The sequence below is a fragment of the Eublepharis macularius genome, chromosome 1 (genome assembly GCF_028583425.1).
Source record: "Eublepharis macularius isolate TG4126 chromosome 1, MPM_Emac_v1.0, whole genome shotgun sequence".
NCBI classification, from domain to species: domain Eukaryota; kingdom Metazoa; phylum Chordata; class Lepidosauria; order Squamata; family Eublepharidae; genus Eublepharis; species Eublepharis macularius.
In genome coordinates, this window is record NC_072790.1 from 129,182,077 (window position 1) to 129,193,296 (window position 11,220).

General features: G+C 42.7%; 1 protein-coding gene across 2 annotated transcripts in view; it reads left to right on the forward strand.

The window, feature by feature from the left end:
• MTHFD1L (methylenetetrahydrofolate dehydrogenase (NADP+ dependent) 1 like) overlaps positions 1-11,220 on the forward strand; it is a 253,352-nt gene that overhangs the window by 203,033 nt on the left and 39,099 nt on the right. For both annotated transcript variants that reach the window (XM_054988191.1, XM_054988183.1), the window contains exon 27: positions 3,586-3,691. In XM_054988191.1, the coding sequence (XP_054844166.1) occupies positions 3,586-3,675 (90 nt within the window). In that variant the 3' untranslated portion in view covers positions 3,676-3,691. The remainder of the gene's footprint in view (positions 1-3,585; positions 3,692-11,220) is intronic.

Below are 11,220 nucleotides of genomic sequence, written 5' to 3' on the forward strand. Positions count from 1 at the left end.
GTCGTTGCAAGCCTCATTCGTTGCTGTTCATTGCTGTTCGTCAAGCCAGACAGTCTGGCACCTGCAATCAATTCCCTTGGAAACTTAGGCAGGGATTGCCTGAACTCTGTCTGAACTCCTGCTGTTGCCCTGGAAACCCCAGTCTAAGCCCAATTTAGCTTGATAGGCAGGTCTTCCTTTCAAGTGTGGAGCTCCAAATTTGTTACAAGGGAGCAAAGAGCAGTGGGGAGGGGAGCTCCCCAGCTCTGGCTTAGTTTGCAGACAGTGGAGACAGAGAGAGAGTTGCTGTTGGCATTTTGATAGAGTGCATTGGAGCTTGAATTTTCTTTGTGTGTTGTGGGATAGGGATCTACCCTTTCAAGTTCCAGGGCTGCTGCCAGACTCTGGGTCAAGCTATTATTTATTATTGGTACCTTTCCTGCTGCCTGCTCAGGTAAGGTTTCTGGGAGTAGTGTGGTAAGGATCTACCCTTTCAAGTTCCAGGGCTGCTGCCAGGCTCTGGCACCAAGCTATTATTTATTATTGGTACCTTTCCTGGTGCCTGCTCAGGTCAGGTTTCTGGGAGTGGTGCAGTAGGGATCTTGTGCAAACTTGGATGATAGCTGGAGGAGAGCCTGCTGGCCCCCACGAACAGCCAACCATGAACATGTTCGTGAACAGGGCCATGTTCGTGGTTGTTCGTGAGCCCCTGTTCGTGGATGGCAACGAACAACGAACATCATGTTCGGGTTTTTTTCTGTTCGTGCTCATCTCTACTCAGAACACTAAACCTATCATGGATCTTGCAAATATCTGCTTTCATTTCTCAAAACATAAAAAAGTCCTGGCTGAAGATAGCCAAGGGTAGAGCTTTTGAGCATAGAATAATTCCCAGCCCTTCTCCCTACCGAGCATATATGAACAATGCCTACTGAGAGCTAGCAATTCCGTTTAATATACATCTTGGTTTATTTGCTTGGATGATATTGATCCATTTATCACAGCTAATTTATCACAGACATTCTGTGATAAACTGTCCAATTTGATCCATTTACTTTGCTGGCACTATTTGGTGGTCTTGCCCTCTGCTTGTGCCACTTTGATCAGGATTTTTGGGTTAACAGGAGGGGGCTGTGACTAGTTTTGCTCTGTGGCAGATTGCACTACATGGCTCTACTATGATCTTTTCTGGCTCTGTGGTTGTTCACAGCCACAGCCCACCCCACACCTGTTGTCATCCAGTTCTCTGGATTAATTCTTTACTCATAGCCCATCTTCCAGACACTGCCAATGTATTAGAGTATTTGAAATTAGCTAATTTATCACAGACATTCTGTGATAAACTGTCCAATTTAAAATGGTCTATGCGGCGCCCTTCAGACCCTTTTGGGGCCCTTTAAATGAGACAAAGAAATTAGGATCCTTTTGGAAAGAAGCTGTCCTATCCAAGAAGAAGCAGAAAGCATGTTTAACATTAAGGGTGTGCAAATTCTCTTTGTGTCAGTCATAGGAGTAGGGAAAAATACTGGTAAGACAGTGTCCTGATTTAAGTGAAAAATGGAGACGACCTTCGGCAGAAAGGGGAAGCTTGGATGAAGGCCAACTTTATCTGCTAATATTTAATGAAAGGAGAGTCATATCTCAAGGCTTGCAATTCACTCACCCTCCTAGCCAAGGTTATAGCTACCAGAAAGACTGTTTTAGCTGTCAGAACCTTAAGGGAACAGGTAGCTAGGGGCTCAAAAGGTTTATGCATGATTGAAGTGAGCACCAAGGAAAGACTCCACTGAGGAATTGGCCTGGATGGTGAAGGATATAGGTTTGCTAAACCTCTGAGGAAGGTCTTGTGGCTGGGCAAAGTGAAATTTCCCATTTATATCATCATAGTAGACCAGAATGGCTGCTAGGTGGACTTTAATGGAGGAATTAGCCAAATCTCAATCTTTTAGCCGGACCAAAGAGTGCAAAACAGATGGTAATGAGGCCAAGACTGGGTTCAAGTTGTTGCCTGCAGCCCAGAGAGAAAATCTTTTCAATTTGGCTAGGTATGATTTCCTGGTGGATGGTTTCCTAGCTTCCAACAGGACCTTCTAGACTGGGGAGGAAAAATTCAGTCCAGGGGAGATATGAACTAAGCTGTCAGTGTCAGAGTGCCCAGGTCGTGGTGGAGAACCACACTGAAAATGGTAGATTCTGCCCTGTGCCATTTGGAATAGAGTGGTAAACCTGACTTGTCTTGGCCAGTAAGGGGTTATTACGATCACCGAGGAACCTTCTCATCTTGCTGAGTGTCATGATAAGAGGAAGAGGGGGGAAATGCATACAAGAGGGTGTCTGACCAAGGGATCTGAAGGACATTCCCAAGAGAGCCTTCTCCTTTCCTGCCCATGAGCAATATCTCCTGTTAAGGTCTGTGACAAACAGATCTATGGTAAGATGGTAGAGAGTGCTTTCAAGTCATAGTTGACTTATAGTGACCCTAGCGGGGCTTTCATAGCAAGAGGCTAACAGAAGTGGTTTGCCATTGCCTTCTATGGTAAAATACCCCTACAATAAAATACACCCACATTAAAAAAAACAGGGTGGAGGAAGTCCATGCATATGGACCATTGGTTCTGGGATTTGAAATGACAGTGCATGTGCCAAAACATTGTCCTTGCCTGCCATGTGTATGGCAAAGAAAGTAACTCAGTGCTGAATAGCACAATAGGGGTGTATTTCCTGAGTAGGCTTGATGGATGGAGAATAATTAATCACTTGCTTCTTACCTATACCTGTAATTCTCCACTTATATGACCCCCACACACACACACACATACATACACCAGCATCAGTTACAAGAAAAAGCTGGGACCCCCATGTTTCACTAGTAAAGTGTAACCCAGTGGTCCCTAGTGTGTCGCCTGTGGGCACCTTAATGCCCACCTACACCTTTCCTGGTACCCACCAAGTATTTTTAGAAAGTGGGCAGGGCCAGGTGGAGCTTGTGCCCTATAGAGCTTCTGATTGGCCACTGGAGATCTGATTGGCTGTTCAGATTTTTTTTAAGTTCACTAATAATAATTAATTAATGTAAGTCTATATAAGTTGGTAGAACTGATGTTTATATTTTGATGTTTTATATTTAAAATCTTTTTTGTGAGTGTTGCCAGTCATACCCTAAAATAACACTTCGGCTAGCACTGAAAACTCCAAAAATAAGCTGAAATAGCTTAATGCAGACTTGCACAGTATTCTGAATGGCTTCAATTTATTATTAACTATTTACATTCCTAGAACCGTAATCTTGAAATAGGCATTATTTCTTAGGACCTTGTATCATGGGGCTTCACACAGTGTTGCCTTTCATTCTCTTTCCTAGAATTTCTTCTTCTATCCATTTGCAAGGAATCTGAAGTACAAATGAATCTGTTTAAGCATTAGAATTTAGCAAAAGGGATTAGAGTAGCAGATGGTTTGATTCTCTTTTGTCTTTTAAATGCATCAGTAGTTAATGGGTCCATGAAGAACAATATGGTCTTTCACTTCCATCTTGAGTATATGCATGCAGAGTGGTTATCAGCTTACAGTTTCAGGACTGTAACTTTTGGTTCATTGTTCCCTTAGATGAGCACTATGCCAGGATTGCCCACAAGGCCTTGCTTCTATGATATCGACCTCGACCCTGAAACAGAACAAGTTCAAGGGCTGTTTTGAGCACGCTCAAAATCAGGTGAGTGATTATATAAATAATAATAAAATTATGTGCCACATGGGGTTAAAGGCATGCTTCCTGCTCTTGCCATTGGTAATGGATTTATACATTTAATGGATTTATAAATTTAAAAGCTACTTTGAACATTTTAGAAAGGTTTTTTTCTTTGCTTTCACTAATCACACATCCAAATGTTCAATACATAGACGTAACGAGAGGGATGTTATGGGAGCTTTCATTATGATGAAGTTCAGAGTGCATTCCTAAATATAAAATAAGTGTTTATACATCTAGAATCTGGATTGATACAGAAATCAATATCTTACTTTTCCTCTTGTTTACTTGCATAGTTGATCATTCCTCAACAATTCTAAAATAGAGCCAGGCAAGTTGAGGTGAGATGTAGGGTTGGATTGAATGAAAGGACCTTAGAAGGTCTTTGGAAGGATCCCCAATCTCTCCAGTTCTCCCTTCCCCACTGTAGTCTTTCCAAACCACAGGAAATTTTATTCCTGAGGGCACAGGCCCATGTGAAGTAAGAGTCAGTGGGTAGAGGGTGGAAATGGGCAACTGAAGCTTCACATGGCATTCATTTAAGCCTCTATGAAAAGCACAGGTCATTTTTGCAATGCTGTGTTTCTGCCTGCAAGAGCTCTTTACCTCTCCTGTATGAAGTCCCCAGATGAAGTTTTCCCTAGCCTAACTCCCAGTCTTTTCTCCTCTTCCCCTCAGTGTCTTGCCTTCCCCATTCATTCTTTCAACAAGTCTTGCTACTTTGCCTATATCTTTCTCTTTCTTTAGTCACTGTGCTTCTAGGAGCTTTTCCCACTCATCTTCCAGACTTGAGCATCCTTCAGTTTCTGTTGCACCTCCTTCTGCCCTCCATGCATCTGACAAAGAGAACGTGATTCTCGAAAGCTTATGCTACAATAAAATTGGTTAGTCTCAAAGGTGCTACTGGACTCTTTTTTATTTATGCTGCACTCCAGTTGCCCTCCCTGCTGACAGTACACAGGGCCTTCTCTTAATAGATTGCATGGGAGTTTTTGTGTCCCCAGCTCCCTTCATCCTCTGCCCCTCTTTTCTTTTGGGTATATGCCTTCACTGCTCTCCCCACCTTTGTTTTTTTCCTGTTCACTGCCTACTTTACAGTAATTCTCTCATTTTTGCCCACCCTTTCTCCAAAGTGCTCATGGTGGTATACATGGATCTGCCTTCCCCATGCTATCCTCACAACAATGCTGTGAAATAGGTCAGGCTGAAAGATAATGACTGTCCCAAGGATACCCAGTAAGCTTTATGGCTGAGCAGAGCTTTGAACCTGAATCTCTCCACTTCTAATCTACCCACTACACTGTACTGGCAATCTATCAGCTGTCCTGTCATTGGACCTAGTTAATCCATCCACTGTGGTCTTTGTTTCATTCACTTTCCTTTCCTTCTGCTGCTCTGTATTCCTGCCAGTTCCTTCCCAGCAACAGCACATAGTTCCCCATCTCTAGATTCTAAATGACGTTCTCCAAGTCAAACTGATATTTTACATTCTTCACCAAAGTTTGCATTTAGTTGCTGGCACCTTGCTCATCAGTCATTAAAATATTCATGAACGTTCCTTAACATCACAGCAACTCCAGTAATGGCTAGGGCAATTTGCAGGTGACACACAGTTTCTGCACTGTCATCTGTAGCCTTTATACCACCATAAACTCTTTTATGGGGATTTTTAAAATTCAGCATTCTTTTAAAATTGCATTTTCCAGTTATATTTTTATTCTTCTCTTTCCAAATTTCTTGGTAATGTGAGAGAGAGAATGTGCCCAGCACCCAGAGCTCTTTAATCATTGCCTAAAAGTTTGCTGTGGCTTATTGAAACAATTCCACCAAGTATTTGATAAAGAAGTTTATATTTTCCTTACAAGTTGATTATTTTTAAAAGACTCAAAGGATGTAGCCACATCCTGTTAAAATCAATTGCAAAATTCCCATATATTTTATTGGCACATATATTTATCCTTTTCAAAAAGGAGCTGTTAGAGCCAAGCTCGTTGTGTGTAGCCATCATAGTCACTCAACTCATCCTTACCTTGTCTTACCTTATTGATCTTACCTTACCTATTTTGCTTCTGTTGTACCACCCACATCCACAGATTTGATCATAAATCCCTTTTTCATGCAGTCTTTCACAAATTGGACTGCTTTTGCTGTTTTTCAGTATATTTGTTTTATGTGCCTCACTTGGACATTTCAGAGCAATGATGGGACAAATGGACTAATGGAAAGAGAACTGAGTTAAAGTCAAATTAAAATAGTTTAGAAACCTCAATCCTCTACTGGCTTATAAAAAAAGTCTTTAAAACTCTTCTGAAAGATGCTTAGGCTTTGGTGAGCAACAGGGGAAGGGAATTCCTTAACAAAAGAACAGCTGTCAAGACCACATCTCTACAATCTTTGTGGTTGTAATCTCAGTGTACAGGTAATAAACTTAAGAGCTTGTTTATAGTCTATTTCAGAGGTTGCAGTAAGATGTCAGAAGAGAAGCTGTTGCCTCAAGAAGACCTAAGCCATTTAGGGCTTTAGAAGGCATACTCAGCACTTTGATGCCAGCCAGAAAGCAATGTGGACTCAGTACAGAAACTGGAGCACCAGTTAAATGTGTTCCCAATTTTCTTATTTTCCTTTCCTTTTGTTTCAGCAAAGGAATAGACTACCATTACCTGCACACAGTCATTAAGGCGCCTCATAAGGCAATATTGCTTTCTTTCCCTTATTTACAAAGACATCACTGGTGGATATATATAGTTTGCAAAGGGAACTTCATTGGAGTGTCTTTGTGTCGAGTTACTGGGACTAACACGACATATAGGCCCAACATGGAAATAGCAGAGGCAGAGAGATTAAACTGCATTGTTGATGACAGCTACTGTACTTCCTGTACTTGGATGATATACTCCTAGACCAGATTACAACATTTTCAAAGAGACGGAATGTAGTCATCATTGGAGATTTCAATTACCCTGATATCTGCTGGAAGTCAAACTCTGCTAAAAACATAAAGTCCAATAAATTCCTGACTTGTCTTTCTGACAACTTCATCTTCCAGAAAGTAGATATGGAAACAAGGGGGTCTTCTATTTTGGACTTGATTCTCACCAACAGGGAAGAACTGGTTGATGAAGTGAAATAAGTAGGCACCCTGGGTAGTAGTGACTATGTAATTCTGGAGTTTAAGATTTTGGGTAAGGGAAAAGCTGAACATAGGCAGACATATAGGTTGAATTTTAGAAAAGTTAATTTCAACAAGTTCAAAGTCATGCTGGGAAGAATCTCATGGTCAAAAAACCCCAAGGAGAAAGGAGTTCAAGATGGGTAGGACTTTATTAAAAGCGTGATATCGAAGGAACAGCCACAAACTATTCCAATGAGAAAGAAAAATGGGAGGTACCTAAAGAAGTCAGAGTGACTCCATAAACAGCTTTCTAAAGATCTGAAAATAAAAAAGACACATTTAAGAAATGGAAGGAGGGCAGTATAACCAAGGATGAATATAAACAACATCCAGTGCTTGTAGAGAGAGGATTAGAAAGGCTAAAGCTCTATATGAGGTTAGGCTAGCAAGAGATGCTAACTACAACAAAAAAAGTGTTCTTTGGTTATGTTCAGAGCGGGAAAAAGGATAAAGAAGTATTAGGCTCATTGCGGGAAGAGGAAAGTGAGATTTTAACAGGTGATAAAGAGAGGGTAGAACTGCTCAATTCTTACTTTGCCTCAGTCTTCATTTGCAAGGGGAATTGTGCTCACCTTAGCAAAAAGGGAACATATGAGGAAGAAATGGAATTGCAGCCTAGGATAGGCATTGGGGGTGGTACATAAACACCTAGCTTCTTTAAATGAAATCAAGTCCTCAGGACCAGATGAATTGCACTCTAGGGTACTAAAGGATGTAGTTGCAGAGCCTCTGACTGTCATTTTTGAGAATTCTTGGAGTACAGGTGAGGTGCCAGAAGATTGGAGGCGGGCAAATGTTGTCCCCATCTTCAAGAAGGGGAAAAAGGAGGAGCCAGATATCCATACTTGGAAAGGTCCTGTGACAAATCATCAAACAATCAGTCCTTGAGCATTTAGAAAAGACAGCATGGGTTCCTCAAGAACAAGTCATGTCAGAGTAACCTTATCTCCTTTTTTTGAGAGAGTTATTACTTTGGTGGATCAGGGAAATGCTGTGGACAGTTTATTTTTATTTCAGTAAGGATTTTCATAAGGTTCCACATAATATTCTGGTTGACAAATTGGCAAAATATGGTTTGGCTCCTATTACTGTTAGATGGATTTGTAAATGGTTGACAGATCATACCCAAAGAGTGCTTGTAAATAGTTCCTCATCCTCTTGGAGAGAAGTGACAAGTGGGGTGCTTCAAGGATCCTGTCCAGGGCCCTATGTTGTTCAGCATCATTATAAATGACTTGGATGAAGGAGGGATGCTCATTAAATTTGCAGATGATACTAAATTAGGAGGGTGTCAGGCTCTGCCAGTTAGATCCCCAGTTACTTCACTGAAGACACTTCAAGAGTCCAGTTAAAGTTTCTTTATTAGAGATCCATCAGTGCCCTCAGACAGCAACATTGGCAGAAGTGACGTAAGGGGGGAAAGCAATGTTAGTTATAGGGCAGGATTCCCGCCTTGGGGTAGAGACCGTTAGAATTTAGGCGCTCAGGGCCTAGAAGGTTGGAAGGGGTAGGAGAGGGGAAGGCAAGGATGAACTCATTTCATGTCTCAGGGAGATATGGCTCATGCCGGCACTTCAAGGACATTTTCCCATGCCAGTTGAGAAAGTGAAAGCAGCCACCTGCAAGATAAGCAGCTCCTGGCTACACAGTTAGACAGCCACACAGACAGTTCGTTACACATTCTCAGAGGCCCTGAATACAGTACAGAGAATAATAAGCCCTCATGGCAGATTAGCAGGGCGCCTCTGACAGAGGGGTCCCAAACACACTAGAAGACAGAAGCAAGATTCAGGGTGCTCTTGACAGGCTGGAAAGTTGGTCTAAAACTAACAAAATGAATTTCAACAGAGATAAATGTAAAGTTCTGCATTTAGGAAGGAAAAATCAAAGGCAGACTTATAGGATAGGGGAGACCTGTCTTGGCAGTAGTACATGTGAAAAGGATCTAGGGGTCTTAATAGATCATATGCTAAACGTAAGTCAGCAATGTGATGCTGTAGCTAAAAAGCAAATGCAATGTTAGACTGTATCAACAGAAGTAATAGTGTCCAGATCACATGAGGTGATGGTATTGCTTTACTCTGCTCTGGTTAGACCTTATTTGGGGTACAGTGTACCGTTTGGGGCACGACAGTTTAAGAAGGATGATGACAACCTAGAACAGCGATGGCGAACCCATGGCACGCGTGCCACAGCTGGCACGCAGAGCCCTCTCTGTGGGCACACAAGCCAAGTCACCAATCGCTAGGTCCAGGGCTCATTTGGAGGGGGAACGGCTGGAACAGCGTTCCAGTAGCTCTGAGCAGAGATCACATGGGTTTTGGCCTTGCCCACGTGATTCCTTTTCCTCAAGGCTGCCTCCCTGCTGCTCGCCTCTTTAGCAGCAGGAAGCAGAGGCAGCAGTCAGGCTGCTGGGGCTGGCTTTCTAAAGAAGAGTAAGCTGCTTTGATTTAATTTGCATTACTTTCAGTCGTGGCTCTTGAGTGAGAGAGAGAGAGCTTGCAAGCCGGGCTGCTGGTGTAAAGAAGGGCAAACTGCTTTGATTTAACTTGCTTTACTTTCATTCGTGGCTCCAGAGAGAGAGAAAGAGCTTGCAAGCAGGACTGCTGGTGTAAAGAAGGGCAAACTGCTTTGATTTAACTTGTTTTACTTTCATTCGTGGTTCCTGAGTGAGTGAGAGAGAGAGAGAGATGTTAATTAGTTCGAACAACTGTATGAGTTGTTTTTTCTTAACTAAAACCTCAGTATTAATTGCAGTGTTGGCACTTTGAAATAAATAAGTTGGTTTTGTGTTGCAGTGTGGGCACTCGGGCTCAAAAAGGTTTGCCATCACTGACCTTTGAACGTGTCCAAAGGAGGGCAACAAAGATGGTGAGGGCTCTGGAGATCAAGTCCTATGAGGAAAGGTTGAGGGACTTGGGTATGTTTAGCCTAGAGAGGAGGCAACTGAGAGGTGATATGATAGCCCTCTTCAAGTATTTGAAGGGTTGTCAGAGGATTGAGCAGAGTTGTTTTCTGTTGCCCCAGTGGATTGGGCTAGAAACTATGAGTTAAAAAACAAAAGATGTTTCCACTAAACATTAAGAAGAACTTTCTGGCAGAGTGGTTCCTCAGTGGAACAGGCTTTCCCAGGAGGCGATAGGCTTTCCTTCTTTTGAGGTATTTAAGAAGAGGCTAGATGGTCATCTGGCAGCTGTAAAGATTCTCTGACTTAATGTGAATGTACAGAGATCAAGAGAGGGAGTACATGAAGGGATGAGCCAGTGTTTGCCTTTGTGGCCCTTTCTTAGTTGCCCAGGGTAATGCCTGTCACCACTTTGGGGTCAGAAAGGAATTTTCCTCCACGCAAGATTGGCCACGGATCCTGGAGGTTTTTTGCCTTCCTCTGAGCATAGAGCAGGGGCACTGAGGGAGGTGAGGGGGAATAGCTGTGCATTTCCTGCATTGTGCAGGGGGCTGTACTAGATGACCCTTGGAGTCCCTTCCAGCTCTATGTTTCTACAGACTCATAAGCAATAGAGCCCATCTACAAGAATATAATGGCAAGAAAACACAGCCCACTGCATATTGCAGGTGTTGGAAGCCTGGGGCAAGCCCCCTTCCTCATCTTCAGTGCATTCCCCAAATTGTACTCTGAAACAAAGCAGAACTTTCACACACACATACCCTATCTTTTGCCATTCCACCACATTCCCTAACTTTTTCTCTCAGTGCTGGGTAAAAGCTCACTTAAGGGGGAGTTGAATGGGGAGCTATGTTTATGAAGAGGAAGGTACTGGCAATAGGTGAGCTATAAACTGCTTTTAACTGTTGAAATGGTTTGTGTGGAGCAATTTCTAAGGAGTCATTTGGAAACCTAAACACAAGCATGTGATGAAGTGAGATCTTTTGTCCTATTTCCTTTTAAGCAGGAGAGGCTGAAGTCTCTAAAACACAGTACTAAAAGGTGAGCCCCATCACTAACTGGGGCTTTATATAGAATAGAGATGGGCACGAACCAAAAAAAAACCACCCTGAACCACGTGATTCATGGTTCGTAGCCTTCCATGGAACATCGAACCACGAACTTCTGACCTTTTCCCAGTTCATGGTTCGTTGTTCTATGGCATTTCAACCGCTCTGCACCGGCTGCTGAAGCCCTTTACAAACCCCTTTCTTCTGCTGCCTGGACTGTCTGTAAAACTGACAGCCCTGCAGCAGGAAAGAGGCTGTTAGTTTCACAGACCCCGCGCAGGTTCCTGCACGGGGTCTGTGAAATGACAGCTTCTTTCTCCTGTTGCAAGAACATCAGGAAAAGAGGCTGTCATTTCACAGACCCCGC